Source organism: Echeneis naucrates, chromosome 8 (assembly GCF_900963305.1).
Source record: "Echeneis naucrates chromosome 8, fEcheNa1.1, whole genome shotgun sequence".
NCBI classification, from domain to species: Eukaryota; Metazoa; Chordata; class Actinopteri; order Carangiformes; family Echeneidae; genus Echeneis; species Echeneis naucrates.
Window position 1 is genome coordinate 8,023,374 of NC_042518.1, and position 14,879 is coordinate 8,038,252.

Here is a 14,879-nt window from a genome sequence, read left to right on the forward strand (position 1 = left end):
AGAGGAAAGGACAGAGGGGAAGACAGGACAGAGGAAAAGGCAGGGAGCAGAGGGGAAGACAGAGGGGAAGACAGGGGACAGAGGAAAAGGCAGGGAGCAGAGGGGAAGACAGAGGGGAAGACAGGGGACAGAGGAAAAGGCAGGGAGCAGAGGAGAAGACAGGGGACAGAGGAAAAGGCAGGGAGTAGAGGGGAAGACGGGACAGAGGAAAGGCAGAGGGGAAGACAGGGGACAGAGGAAAAGGCAGAGGGGAAGACAGGGGACAGAGGAAAAGGCAGAGGGGAAGACAGGGGACAGAGGAAAAGGCAGGAGACAGAGGGGACGACAGGGGACAGGGGGGAAGGAAAAGGAGAGCGGGCTGAGATGCGCCCTGGCTCGTCCAGTCTCTTGACTCATGTCTGCTCGGGAGTTTCTGTTTGGCAGCTGAATTCAGTCTGATCCCCTGAAGGGATCACACACTTTGTTTTGCTGTCCCGGAGGAATGTGTGTAACTTAGCGTGCCTTTACATAGAAGGCCTGTCTCACCTGTCTCGCCTGCCTCTGTCTCCATCTGGGACTGTTCTCCTGACGCCAGTGTGCCAAACTTCAACTTTCCAGCCGTCTTTTTTTCTTGCACACGATGTACACAATAACCAGAGGTCCCAGCAAACTGGTCACCCAGAGACGCACAGGTGAGACTCTGCACCAACTTCCATCAGACAATCATCTGAACATTTTTTTGTTTAAGTGAAATGGTATCTTTCTCTTTTTTTTTCTTTTTTTTTTTTTTCAGGGCCCACGCAGCAGCTGGACAACAAAATAAACGATTTCAAGCACAAACAAACTTCCTGGAGTCTGCCTGGGTAAGTGGAACAAGCCTCTGATGCTCTTGGGTGTCTGTCTGTGAGGCTTTTCTGTGACATTTCAACAGTTTGGCTCATGTTTGCAGATATATCAGATCAGACTTGAGTTTGGAAAGCGAGTGTGTTTGAATGAATGGTTTATTATACACCTTCACTCTGTGGCTCACTCTGCCTGCTCGGCTGTTTTCATGCCTTTGAACCTGTTTGAGTTTGACCTTGTGGGAAGGCAAGGTGGCACATGGTCCTTCATTCAGCTGTTGCAATCTCTGGCTCAGACACAAACAACCTTGCTTGACTTAAAGCCCCAAGGCTGACACTTTTTACGTCCTCCTGGGAAATTAGATTTATGGAATCTTATTGGATAATTAGATTTGATAAATCTATGACATGCTCGTCTTTGTCCTTATACCCATCAGCCTTCCTGCACCCAAGATAGTTTTCAACCGGCCGAATGGTAAAAAGTACTCTCACCCTGCTCCAGCTCTCCCAGCAGACAACCACCAGGAAGAGAATCTCACCATTGCACACGAGGAAAACGTCAAGTTTGTCTATGAGGGTAAGGAAATAACTTAATAGCCTGGAAATACAGGAAAATCTCCTACTCCACTGTCTCCAGTCCCACAATAGCTGTTTTGTAAATGTTTATAAGAGCCCCCAACCCCCCAAAACCTCACCCACACAGCTGCTCTGACACTGATAGCCCTGATAGGAGCACCAGCAGTGAAACGCTTCACACCCACATGCTCCCCATGACCCATGCTGGCACCCACATCCTGAGAGAAACTGCTTTTTCTTGGCTTAAACCCCCCAGCCACTCGGGCAGAGAGACTTGTCTTCTATGAGCAAAGGAAACAAAAGCTCCTGACAGGATGAAGGTTTTTTTTTTTTTTGGGTGTCTGGGTGAAACTTTACACAGTGACCCAGTTCTGAAATGTGTTAAGCTCTTTTGATCATTCACAGACTCCCTCAGTCTCTAGGAGACTTCATTTGGCCAAAGCTCATGTTGTCATTGAAACTCAGTCACTGCAGCTCACAAACAGCTTCAGTAACCTTGTCATAGCCCGGACAAGGACACAAAGAAGCCCCGCCCCCTGCTCAGGCTTCAGTCTCTCTTTAACTCTACCTAGATTTCTTTGTGCAAACAAATGCATCCATGTGAGTTTCAGAAATACAAACATACATATTCACACACACTGCCTGCGCATGCTGCGCCATATGAAACACAGACGTGTGCCAGGAGTGTGAGTCTTTTGAAGTAGGTGCCCTTGTGGACTTTGCTGTTGTGACACTGTGGGTGTGACAGCAGGCTGCATGACTTTTACACCAACTGTTGACTTGACTCAGTACTGGATACGGTGGCCAAGGAGGCCACAGCTGATTGCTCCGAGTTTGTTTACTTAAGTCGCAGGTTTGCAACCCCCCCCCCCCCCCCCCAAAAAAAAAAAAACCTAAATATGTATTTAGATATATCTAAATATAACTATATAAGTTCCCTAAAACTTGAACAGACTAAACACTGTGGTTATCCCACCAATTGGAAATGTTCAGCTGCAAGCCACACCCCCAAAGTTCCTGAGCCAATAAAAAATACTCCCATAGACGTATTAGCATGTTTGAATGTTTACTCTCTCTCTCTCACACACACACACACACACACACACACTTATATATGTTCTATGTTATACATGTTCATTCTAAGGTACAACCCAGCTGCCCAGGAAGTTCTCCTTTCCCATTAAGTTCCTGCGGTGGGAAATCGGCCATAATGGACCTGCTGTAGGTTGTAGGTGTAAGTTGATGGTGGTCTGACTTGAGCTGTGTTTTCAGCCTGGCAGGAGGTGGTGGAGCAGCAGACCAGCCAGGGGTCAGAGCAGGAACACTGGGGAGCAGTCCACTATAAGGAAGCCAGCCCCAGCACCCACATGGAGAGTGAGTACAGAGCCCTGACATGTTGTATATCATGTTTGTTTTCAGGTTTTAATTGTTTATTCTAAGGCTGAACTAAACAAGATGATCAAGTAAAGAAGTCAGTTTTTAAAGGCAAATAATCCGGTTACAATCATTAAAAAATTATTGGACTCTTTATACGCTTGTCTAAGACTTTTCTGTTGCTCAGTCCTTCTAGCTAGTCTTACTTGGACAGCAGGTTGTATTGCTTTATGACTGCCAGCCCTGCGAGGCTTAATGGAGCTGTCTCTGATCCTTCCAGCTAGGAGGACAGTAGCAGACGTCTCTTCTCATTGTCCAAATTAGGTCAAACTCTGCTGACACGTTTAGAAATACTAATTCAAGTTTCATCATCAGTTTCCATGCCATCCAAGCTGACAGGACTGTGTAAATTCTGGTTTAAAGCTATTATTTCATGTATATCAGTGTCAACAACAAACTTTATCAAGTGACAAGTAGAATGTATAATAATAATAATCGTGGTAATAACTGCAAGAGGGCAGCGAGCATCTGCAACTGTCTGATGGCACCTAATAGGTTTAAACATAAAGCTCCACGATGACTGTAGCTTCTTTAAACGACTATTTCTTCTTTTTTGTTGTGCTTCAACTTTGTGTGATTCATTGAGAAAATATTCGCAATTGTTTTCTATTTGGGTTCATTACCAAACTTGGTGCAAACCGCCCAAATCAACCATCCTTGATTTGGATGAGTCAGAGTTGGCTCCTGCTAATATTAATGTATAATGCGAGCCACTTCCCGCCGTTTGTGATGAGATGCAGATTTTATAATGTATGTCGCTTCAACCAGATTCATTTCTTGCTCATTTTTAGCTCCCACTATCTGAAATTCTGTTCCATATTTCATCCAAATTAATGAATTTTTCCTTTCTAGACTTTGTGCCTATTGACCTGGATGAATGGTGGGCCCAGCGCTTCCTAGCCAACATAGACAAGCTGTCCTGACAATCTCGTGGGATTTATGTATCTTGAGCGGCAGTCAGGAGGTGAGACCTGAGGCAGAACGGCTCACCGGGAAGAGAATACCCGAGCAGCAGGTGTGACGGGTCAAAGAGCTCTGATGTGATTCAAATGGATGGACAGCGCTGGGACGCTGACATGAGAATCACCTCGCTTGAACTCTAAACCTTTTAAACCAACCCATCTGACACTACTGCCACAGACGGTACACTGAGGGGTGAGGTCTTCTCTGGAAACAGATGACATGCCATTTTGAAATTCAGTAAAATTGTCTTTTCAAAGAAATCTCAATTGGCATCTTTTTTTTTAATTGCCACAGTACATTGGTAATAACACAGGTAGGTAAGGTACATGAAACAAATGGAACCTGTGAAGAATCCACATTTGACCCCCTGACAGTCTACAGGTCACATTTGCAATTCATCTGTATTTAGTTTTGCCACAGGTACGATATTAAGCGTCTACCAAACAAACTGGGAATAGTAAGTGTGGAGAGAAAAAAAAAAAAAGGCTGAAAACATCTCTTCAGTAGTCAGTAGTATGATGTCTTGTATTTCTAAATGACTTGCACTTATAACTTTAGTATAACGGCTAGAACACGAAGCTGTTGATATTCGTGACCTTTAAAAAGGGTTTTGAAAGGTGATTCAAGAAACCAGATTCAGCCACACTTCATGACGTAGGTGTCATTGTTACTGGTCTTAAAACCAGGTGACAATGTCGCCATGTTTTTCCATTGTAGTTACAGAAGCCAAAGACGTCCTGTTTCCAATCTTTGAAATGATATCAAAAGAATTTGGAACTCTTGATGGAATAGATGAACAAAAAGATCTCTCAGACGCTGCTGGCAGTTCATCTTTCTCCAGCCTGTATGTACTTTCCTCCGGGGGGGGAATGATGTGTGCTAGAGGGGAAGAGATGCAGTTTTTTAGGGCTTCACATAAGGCCTGTGGTGCTATGTAGAACCTCTGTGGGCCCTCCAGCTGCTGTAAAATGCTTCAATCATCAAAGCCAAGTTCATGTCTGCATGTGGCTCTCAGTGCTTCCCCAAAGCTTTAGTCAGTAGATCGTTCAAGCGGGAAATCATCGGTCGGGGATCATCATTCAGGCCTGCTGTGATCATGGCGTTATCATAAATCTGAAAAATACAGACAAAACCATAAATGGTTAGATCTGCCCTTATACACAGCGAATAGCAATCTCTTTAAAAGGATAAAAACATCCAGACGTTGATACAGTTACCAGAACTTAAATATCTAATTCTGTAATATTCCGTTTTATCCACTATGATTCTGTACAAACATAGATCAATTGAACAAATGCATTCTTTTATATTTTCAAAGAAAGCAGGCCCTGAAGACAGAACCAACCAGCACACAAGAAAAAAGGCTCAGATTCCCTCAATACAACACAGTCACAGACTAATCAGCCACTGAGTTTCTCTGCACAAGTATTCACTCCAATCACCTTCACTAATTTAAGTCTATTAAACTTTGTTATTCCTGCAGATGTTTCACATTAAAAGTCAACCATGAAATGAAGCAACTTGAAATAAAATGCACTGCAAGTGGCTCAGTGAAAAAAAACAAACAAACAATGGAAGTGACTGAAAAATATATTTCTGTGAAAGAAGAGAACACTTTACACACTTTGAGTCCACAGCATTATGGCACACTTATTCTTAATTATAGGTTACTATAATTAAGGCAAGGCAGGGAGTCTTCTTTTGTGTAATTGTAGCGTATTTCTGTGTCCTTTTCTTTGTGGTTTTTGTGCAGTTAACATTGTATTGTTGGACTAGCACATTGGGATGTGGTTAAACTGTGTAGATTTTAGCTGTAGGAAATGTAAAAGACAACAGGAAAATACTGAGGAAGGCTTGAGTTTCTACCAACAATACCTGCTCCAGTAGCAGTCCAGCCAGTTCAGAGTCTGTGTCTTTCAGTGCATGCAGCTTCTTGATCAGATCGTGTCTGCCAGTGATAGATGGACATAGAACCCTCATTATTTAAAGTTGTTCCAACAGTTTTATCTGTTACTAAAAGTCATCCATCTCTTACCCAGCATTGATCTCAAGTGTGGGCTGCAGTATCTGAGCTCTCTCCTCAGCGGTGCGGGCAAGCTGCTGGGTGCGAAGGAAATGGCGTGCAGCACCCATTTCGAGCACTGTGATCATAGCTGGGTGGGTGTCCAGACGAGGAGTGAGCTGGGGGATCAGGGAGAAAACGCATTACACAGCACATTGTATAAGGGATTGTCAAGACAATTCGGATGAGCTTAAAAGTGGGAGAAGTTCAACAACTTGAAAGCACACTATAAAATTTAGAATCACAAATTGTATTTACCTTGATGTTGGTGACTCGGGGACCCAGAGCGTTCCTCATCCAGGCCATGAGGTCATCAGCCTGCTCCTGCGTCAGACGCTCAGAGGCTGCAGATAACAGAGGCAAAATAAGTGTTAAGTGTGAGGCAGAAGTGGGTTGCTACAACTAGAACCTGAGATGAGAAGGAACCAGACCTGGTTTACTGTCCTCAAACTTTTCCTCCTTGTAGTGATCCACCACAATGTCCGTCTCCACTGATATCAGCTTCTTTTTATCAAACTCCCGGAGGTGGAGCAGTGTCAGCTCGTCAAACTGCTCGTAGCAGAACAGCACCTGCACACAAGCAGAGAGAAGAGAACCCTTAAAAGCCAAAAACCAACATCATTTTATTGCTGCCAGTGATGTCAGCCTCTTACCTCCATGTCTTTCTGTTTCATGGCCTCGTAGTAAGGCGAGTGCTCTGCAAGGTGGCGGTTGGGGGCGCACAGGTAGTAGATGTTGCGAGTGCCTGCCTTCATTCGAGAGGCATACTCCATTAGATTGGTCTGTTGGCCCACTGGGAGAGCAGACGACTCAAACCTCAACAGCTTTGCAATATCCTCCTGTACAGAAAAACACAGAGGGAGACTGTACCTCCAGACACTTCAAGGGTGGTCTCAAACTTTTCCTTTCAAAAACCAAATATTTTGTCACCTTGACATCTTGTTCTTGGGTGGTGACAATTCCCTCCCTCATGAAGAGGCCATAGTCCTCAAAGAACTTGTTGTACTTCTCTGGGTCTTTCTTGCTCTGATCCAGCAGGAAGCGGATAACCCTCTGCTGCAAGACATCCCGGAGCTTCCTGAAACCGGGAAGAAGACCAGTGGAAAAAAAAGGGATGTGCTAGAACAGCAGTGCTGGAGTAGCTGGAGAAATCGCAGCAATGAATTTGAATTTTATATGTTTTGAAAAAAGTGATGTTAATCTTAAAGAAAACTAGCTGTAATACTTGCATTATACCTGATGAGGGCGCTTTCTTGCAGCAGCTCCCTGCTCAGATTCAGGGGGATGTCCTCACTGTCCACCACACCTGCATTAAAAAATGAACAGCATTCGTTCCTCCATGCAATAAGAATCAAGCACAGAAATGGGCAAGTAGGCCCAGAGGATCCTGACCTCGGAGGAAGCGCAGCCACTTGGGCAGGATGTCAGTCGCCTTGGTCTGGATCAGGACCTTCCTGCAGTACAGAGCCACACTGGAGCCCATCTCCCTGCTCACATCAAACATGCTCGGCTTCTGTTGAAGCATAAATTCTTCAATATTATACATCAATTTGAATAAATCCAAAACACTGAAAAAAAAAAAAAAAAAAAAAACATACTTCAATGCAATGAACATTAAATAATTCAAACCAAGGTTTGTATTATTTAAGGGCTTGTTAGTCTGCTGGTTTGACCTCCAAATGTTAAAGAGTAACATTCTCTTTAAATTGTAAGATTTTCACAAAGTCTGAGCTCCTCACTGCATCAGGAATGTAGAAGATGGTTCGGATGTTGAGTGGGGCATCAGCACGGTAGTGCAGTGTGTAGCGAGGTTTATCGTAGGCCTGGGCGATATAGCGGTAGAACTCCTCATGCTGCCAGTCACTGATCTCCTTGGGCTCCATCATCCACAAGGCCTGAAAGGAAACACATTTATTCTACTCTATTCTATACGATGTATGTTGTAAAACAGAAACCCTAAACCAGATGATGAATGTTAACGGACATATGCTTCTTGAATCAATAGCTCACCTGTAGAGTGTTGAGCCTCCGTCCATTCAAGAAGATGGGGAAGCTCACAAAGTTGCTGTACTTTGTTACAATCTCTGAAAGGGATGCACGACCGTTTTTATCAGCATGGGAACTGGAGTAATGAATATGCTGCATGTGGTTTGTCTGGAATCTTACCTTTAACTCTGTCTTCAGAGGAAAACTCCTTGCAGTCGTCCTTGAGGTGCAGCACGATCTTTGTCCCTTGTTGAACACCACTGGCTTCAGCGATTTCAAAAATTCCAGACCTGGGAGATGATGATGACAGGAAACGCGGGAGGATTACATTTGATGATACTCATTTCAATTTTGTATACATGCAGGTGTTGTTTTGCTGTGCAACAGCATCATGCCCAGGATATTTCTTTTCCTCCTCTTGATGCTGAAATTAAACACTTCCTTCTGTTGTTCTTACCCATCTGAGGACCACTTGTATCCAGGTGCACCAGGTTCAGCAGAGCGGGAGTACACGTCTACGCGGTCAGCCACCATGAAGGCAGAGTAGAATCCAACCCCAAACTGACCAATGATGGTGCTGCTGGCTTCCGCCTGGTTCTGCAAAGCATCCAAAAATGCCTGTAGTTTGGAGAGGAGATGATTAGTTTGACAGAAGGCCTCATCAGCAGGACATGTGTGATATATACAGCCATGAACTCAATGTAAACATGAAGTTTAAATCTGAACATGCAAACATTACATATCACAACAAATGCAGGAGGATCTATAACAGTCACCTTGGAACCAGAGCGGGCGATGGTTCCTAGGTTGGCCACCAACTCCTCTTGGTTCATTCCCACTCCAGTGTCCTGTTAAGAGCAGAGCGATTCCAAAAAAAGACAGATTTTCTATTTTTGTTCAAAATTGGTGGCAATCCTGCTCAAAAACAGACCAAGAAACTATATGATTAAGATGGTTGTAGTAGACTACATTTACTTCCTTTATACCACGAGGACATCTTTATTTGGCAGCAGAGGATTAACAACAGAAATAAAACTTTAAGATGACTTTGTAATTGCAGCTCTCCAGAGCCAAATTTAAAAATTGTAAACATAATACATCATTTCAATTTCACCCACTTATACGTCAGGGTCAAGGGAGGTAGTGGAGCAAGATTAGTGCAAATCAACAACTCTGCTCATGTGAAACACAAGTAGACACTGAGCGTCTTCCACAGATATGAGTGTACCTGGATGGTGAAGGTGCCCTTGGCAGTGTCAGTCTGGAGGTGGATCTCCATTGGAGCAGTTTCACCTCCTGCTGTGATCAGTTTGTGACGCAGTTTCTCCAGAGCATCACTACCATTAGAGATCAGCTCCCTGATGAACACCTAGTGGGATGAGGAGGAGGCAGGGCATCAGTCAAAGAACAGCAGTTACAGGTACATCATAGGTTCCTCTCCTTTCCAACACAAACCTTCTCACCTCTTTCTCTGAGTACAGGGACCGGGCAACGATGTCCAGCAACTTTTTTGTTTCTGCCTGAAATTCATGTTTGGAGAGGCTGCCTGGTAAAATCGGGGGTAGAAAAAGCAGATCATATGTCAAAGAAACAATTATCTGCAAGCAACAGGTGTCAACAGCAGATATCGCTAGTCTCTCCAGCACCTTGCACAGACTCTGTGTCGCTGATGATGGTGTGCAGGGGCTCTTCCTCTGGCTCTTTCTCAGCCTCCTGGGTGCTGTAATATGTCTGCTGGCATAAGTTGAGGCAGGACCGCTGAGCGCTCCACACTCTGGGCCGACAGCTCCACTTCTGCTGCTGTCTAACCTGTAAGTCTGAAAAGACGAGGAAGACGTTGGAGCTGCGTTACACAACAATTTTCAACTTGTTTTTGGCATTCATTATTTGATTTTCAGGACCTATATCTGTTATAGGTGGGACGATTACAACTTGCTGCATCCATTTTTACGGATAGCATTATTCATCAATGATCTGGGTAATCAAACTAAGCTACCTTTAAGTAAGTGTGTGAGTATATACGGCTATATAATTTTCGACTAAGGTCAGATGTCTGGAGAAACAGTCCTACAGAATTTTCCGTTTTTCGTGTTTTTATAATTAAGAAAACAGTGTTTTATAAGTTATTATAAGTTGTATCAGGCAATGCTGTACAACCCCCCACAGTAAACCATACATGCGTCTGTTTCTGTGCGAAGAAATGCAAAAACATTGTTAGCTCAGTCCACAGTTTGGTTTCACAAGATTGTTTTGAAACAAAGCATTGACTTAATTTTGGCTGCAGCTTAAGGAAACGTTTTTCCACCACAGAGCTCACCCAACGATTCTGTTGCTGCTCAGGCGAGCTATTGAGGCTAACGCTTACCTGCAGTCGAGGAGCGCGAGACAGTCGTGCTGCCGAGCCCTCGCGCACACGTCACTAGGCGCGAGCTGGTGCACCGGGAGGTGCCGAGGACGTACCGGACCAGAGAGAGACAGCGGGACATGATGGCGGAGCGGGTGGCGGATCAGGAGTCCAGAGGAGACGGCAGGACGACCGCTTCAGGGGACACACGCTCTGAGCTGTCAGACAGGACCCCGTGCCCAGTGATGACGTCAGAGCGGCCTGTCTTTGCGCTGCCTGAAAAAAAAATTACTGTTCCATTATTGATTTGAGAAATTGCATCCTATTAACTATTTTCTTCTGCATCATTTTATAGCAGTGTTTTATAGGAACAACGTCACGAACCTTTTCTATGTATTTTTTTAATCAATCATTTTAATTCCTACCTTAATTTACCCTTCAAGGTCATAGTGATCACCTCACATTCTGTACAATTTGCAAACTTAATGGTGAAAGTCTGTCATGTTGACACTGATAAGAGCTAAAGCACGTTTGCTATAACATGCATCTTTTTTTCAGATTTCAAAAGTTCTAAATATTTGATGGCTCCAGCCTCTCAATACTGAGTGTGTTCCAATTTACATAATGCCTGCACTAAATCTCTTCATGTTCACACAATTTCTTATTTCTATTTTTAAGGTTAATTAAACATACAGGAAAATGGAAGCAGAGTCTGTGGCACACAGGTTTATTTAACAATATGTTATATAAGTACGAAATGAGCCATTTGAACCATTTTGTACAGTGATTTCATTCTTATTTTCTGCATATTTACAGTACTGTCTAGCTGCATGATTTACATTAGAGAACAGTTCATCAATTCAAGTTTAATGCAAGAGAGAAAATGATGCGCAAAACCCTCTGAATACAAATCAGCAGTCAAACAAGTTAATTTCCCACCACAGGCAAAAAAGAGGTTCAGTACTTAATGAGAATTTCTTTAGACTGAAGGAGAGACAAAGCGATTTTTTTTAAACATCTGCAAGACAAATACTGGGCCCAGGCCAGTAAAAAGAACATTCTGGCACCTGTGAACATTAACAAGCTTCAATGCAGATTTGTCTTAAACCTGCATGTTGTGTATGGGTGTGTGCAATAGTTCCTAGATCTATACAAATACATTAATCTCCCATAGACTCTGCAAACGGGAAAGAAATTAAGGCTTTCCCAAAGGCAGTCCTTTTGAAAAATGGCATATTAGAATAAATTAGCCAGGAACAGAGAAACTGAGCAAGAGGTGAAACCTGGCAAAAAAATTCCCAGACAAATAATTTTACAGTCTTCTCAACACAAATACGATATTAATTTGCAAAGGTACAAAAAAAAAAAAAAAAAGAAAAAAGAAAAAAAATGAATAATAAAGAGATTTTTTTTTTGTTTGTTTTGAGAAGTTTTTTTAAAAAGTCATTACCAGAGCATAACAAATGAAAAACAAATTAAAACAACACAAAGACCAGGGCAAAATCTTGCATGGCTGGCCTGAACCAAAAATATATTCTTTGTTTTCTTTTCAACAGCAATTATTAAATCACTCTGTGTTGGAAGAAAAAGCAGTCCCTTGGTTTAAGGAAAGTTCACAGTCTGTAGGCCTCATATGACTCATTTGTTTGTATTTCTTTTAGCTTTTTACATCAGCAAGTACAAAAAAATTTCTCAGCTGAAAACAGAACAAGGCCTTTCTTCTGTCATGAAATGCTACAATCCTTCAACAAATTTCTCTAGCGTGTCTCCAGTCGTATCACCTGCCATACCCATGTCATTACTTAACCCCCCTCGGTTTGGTGTGTTAAGTTGTGGAAGCATGGCACTCTGCTCTGGTGTTCCCATGTGCCCTTGCTCCATGGAGCCAGACATGGGGCCTCCAAGGCCGGGGTGAGGAGAGCTGGAGTGGAGGGCACCATGCTGGGGTGAGGGCTGGGGTTGTATCCGTGGGGAGGGACTGGAATGCGGGGGCTGCTGCGAAGGTGGACGAGGTGACTGCACTGGGGCTGGGGAGCGTACTTGGTTTCCCAGGGTGTTTGCCATTGTCTGGCCAGGTAAGTGAGCTCCTCCCTGGCCTTGGCCTTGGAGCATGTGGGGCTGTGGACTCATTGAATTAGCCTGTGCTGGGGAGCCCATCTGCTGCTTCAGGAGCTGTTGCTGCTGTAGCATGCGCTGCTGGAGGATCTGGGGCCCGTCCATGCCCATTCCAGGTTGGCCCATTTGTGATGTGGGAGGGAGCTGGCCCATGGGCCCCCCACTTCCTTGCATAGCCATTTGCTGCTGCATACGAAGCTGGGAGTAACTCGCTGGCCCTGGCTGCTGTTGGGGGAATTGAGCGTGGCCCTGAGGCATGCCTCCCTGCTGCTGCTGCTGCTGCTGCTGCTGCTGCTGCTGCGCCTGCTGCATCTGCTGCATCCTGAGCAGCTGCTGTCTGCGAAACAGCTGCTGATTGCCATTCTGAGCAGCATTCATCATTTGGCCTTGAGGGCCCAAGGGTGCCATGCCTTGAGGCCCTGCCTGCTGAGGAGGCTGCTGCTGAGGCGGCATCCCTGGTCTCTGCACCTGGTTTGCCATGGCTGCCATGGCCTGCATCCCTGCCTGGGACCCCAGCATGGCCTGAGGGCTCTGCTGCTGGGGCTGTTGCTGTTGCTGTGGCTGGTTGGCCTGGTACTTCGCTGTCCTCTGTTTAATGAAGGCAGCCATGAGATGGGGGTTTGACTTAAGGATGTTGAGGACCTGCTGTTGCTGTTGGGGGGAGCTTGGAGATTTAAGGGTGCGCAGCAAGTCCTGTAGGGCACTCGGAGCAATGTTACCGGACATGCCGCGTGGCATGTTTTGCTGTTGGGGTGTCATGCCCTGCTGTGAGGGCCCCTGGGGAGGCATGACCCCAGACATTTGGAGACCCTGTTGCTGAGGCAACATGGGTCGCTGCATGATTTGGCCTTGTTGGGGCATGGGGGTTCCCTGAGCCTGCTGAGGGGCCATGGGGCCTTGTTGAGGGACCTGCTGCTGAGGTCCCTGGGGATTCTGCATGGGATTCTGCATCCCTGGACCCCACTGGCCCTGCTGCATAGCCTGCATCATCTGGGGCCCTCGTGGCCCCTGCATCATCTGCATTTGACCCTGCATGGGCCCCATCATTCGTGGGTGGTTCATGGGCATCCCATTCATGGCGTAATTTTGCTGCTGCTGCTGTTGCTGCTGCTGCTGCTGCTGCACCACCTTGGCTGCCATCTCAATCTGTCTGGCTACCTTCAGGGCTGCCAGCAGTGGTTGCTGTTGCTGTTGTTGTTGTTGTTGCTGCTGCTGCTGCTGCGGTGGGGGCTGAGGCTGCTGTTGGTGTGGCAGAGGTGACTGCTGCTGATGGAGAGGGGATGACTGAGGCCCTGGCTTGCCCTGTGGGACTGGTGTTGGGGGCTGGCTGCTGCGGCCATTGTTGGGGAAGCCTGGGGCAATATTGGCAGGATTTGGTGGTTGCTGCTTTTGTTGAGGCTGGTTGGGTATGGGCTGAGGGGTCTGGGGCGTATTAGGCTGCTGCACAGAGTTAGGGGTGTCAGGAGCTGCTGAGGTAGGTGGGGATGGCATGGGCATACCCCTTCCGGCCATGGTGGCCATTCTGCGGCGCATCATTTGAGCCTGCTGGAGCCTGTGCTGGAGCTGCTGCTGACGGAGTTTGTGCTTGATGTTGAGACAGAAGGGAACAGGACACTTGTTTTCCTGACAGTGCTTGGCATGATAACAACATAGCGCAATAAGCTGCTTGCAAACTGGGCAGCCACCATTGGTCTTGCGCTTGCAGCCCTTGGTGTGCTGAACCACCCTCTTCATCTTCTGGCAGGAAGGTAGAGAGCAGTTTGCATTGCGGCATTGACAGGCATGGACCAGGGACTGGATGCAGCGCTGGATGCTGAGACGTCGGCTCTCCTGAGGGCTCTTGGAGGCCTCTCCACCTTGACTGTTGCTGTCGTCATCTATACCAAGACCCCACTTCACCATCTGGTGCTCATGTCCCTTAGTGTTGTAGCAGTTAATGCATAGGTCATAGTCCTGATAACAAGCAAAAAAAAATTAGATGGTTTAAAGATTTAAGATGAAGACTGAGATATTTACACCCAAAAGATTTTGTTAATTGCCACTATGTCTTACCTCACAGACAGTACAGTGCCAGCGAGTCTCCACGTGGTGCTTGCACTCATTGCAAGTGTACACAAAGCGGTCCTGGCCCTGGTTGTGCAGCTCCACCAACATGCACATGGTGCTCCATTTGCATCTTCTCAGAGAGCTGAACTCCCAATGCTTGTCTCTGGCCAGAGTCAGAAAGGCATCACGGCCATCCATTAGGTCACAGGTCAACAGTGGGTCAGGATCCATTATGGGTGGCAGGGTGTTGATGACTGGCCCGGCATGGAGGTGGATAACAAAAAATACCTGGCAACAGAAACAAAGGGAAACAGCGGGTAAGCTCAAAATACAGACTAAATTTCTCAGCTCTCAGTCTATTTCAGCATCTGAGTTTCTTTGTAAAGACAACTGACCCTATTGTGTGTTTGTATACCATGTAAAAAACCTCTTAGTACAACTGTGTAACAATTGTGACAACCTACCAGGTTGGTATGAAAATACAAGTGTTTAAAAAGCTCAATTGCAGCAGCTATTGCATGTGAAGCAATTT

General features: G+C 45.6%; 3 protein-coding genes across 4 annotated transcripts in view; 1 reads left to right on the top strand and 2 right to left on the bottom strand.

Annotated features, from left to right (window-relative positions):
- The first annotated feature begins 262 nt into the window (after positions 1-262).
- LOC115047194 (MAPK regulated corepressor interacting protein 2-like) lies at positions 263-4,001 on the top strand. Its single transcript, XM_029507986.1, has 5 exons — positions 263-671; positions 773-842; positions 1,259-1,398; positions 2,670-2,771; positions 3,684-4,001. The coding sequence occupies exons 1-5, from the start codon at positions 620-622 to the stop codon at positions 3,752-3,754; spliced, it is 435 nt and encodes a 144-aa protein (XP_029363846.1). The 5' UTR covers positions 263-619; the 3' UTR covers positions 3,755-4,001.
- A 55-nt stretch (positions 4,002-4,056) lies between these two features.
- On the bottom strand, positions 4,057-10,411 carry trap1 (TNF receptor-associated protein 1). Its single transcript, XM_029507985.1, has 18 exons — positions 10,208-10,411; positions 9,489-9,659; positions 9,306-9,388; positions 9,071-9,211; positions 8,619-8,690; positions 8,300-8,460; positions 8,023-8,132; positions 7,867-7,940; positions 7,596-7,751; positions 7,249-7,369; positions 7,093-7,162; positions 6,787-6,934; positions 6,510-6,695; positions 6,288-6,426; positions 6,115-6,200; positions 5,830-5,975; positions 5,670-5,742; positions 4,057-4,907 (listed from the first exon to the last, which is right to left on the bottom strand). The coding sequence occupies exons 1-18, from the start codon at positions 10,326-10,328 to the stop codon at positions 4,806-4,808; spliced, it is 2,160 nt and encodes a 719-aa protein (XP_029363845.1). The 5' UTR covers positions 10,329-10,411; the 3' UTR covers positions 4,057-4,805.
- A 493-nt stretch (positions 10,412-10,904) lies between these two features.
- The window catches only part of crebbpb (CREB binding lysine acetyltransferase b), a 29,894-nt gene continuing 25,919 nt past the window's right edge, over positions 10,905-14,879 (bottom strand). Inside the window, exons 30-31 of one of the 2 annotated variants that reach the window (XM_029507705.1) lie at positions 14,354-14,635; positions 10,905-14,254 (exon numbers count right to left, since the gene is read on the bottom strand). In XM_029507705.1, the coding sequence (XP_029363565.1) occupies positions 11,921-14,254; positions 14,354-14,635 (2,616 nt within the window). In that variant the 3' untranslated portion in view covers positions 10,905-11,920. The remainder of the gene's footprint in view (positions 14,255-14,353; positions 14,636-14,879) is intronic. The other variant, XM_029507707.1, reaches the window with a different exon arrangement.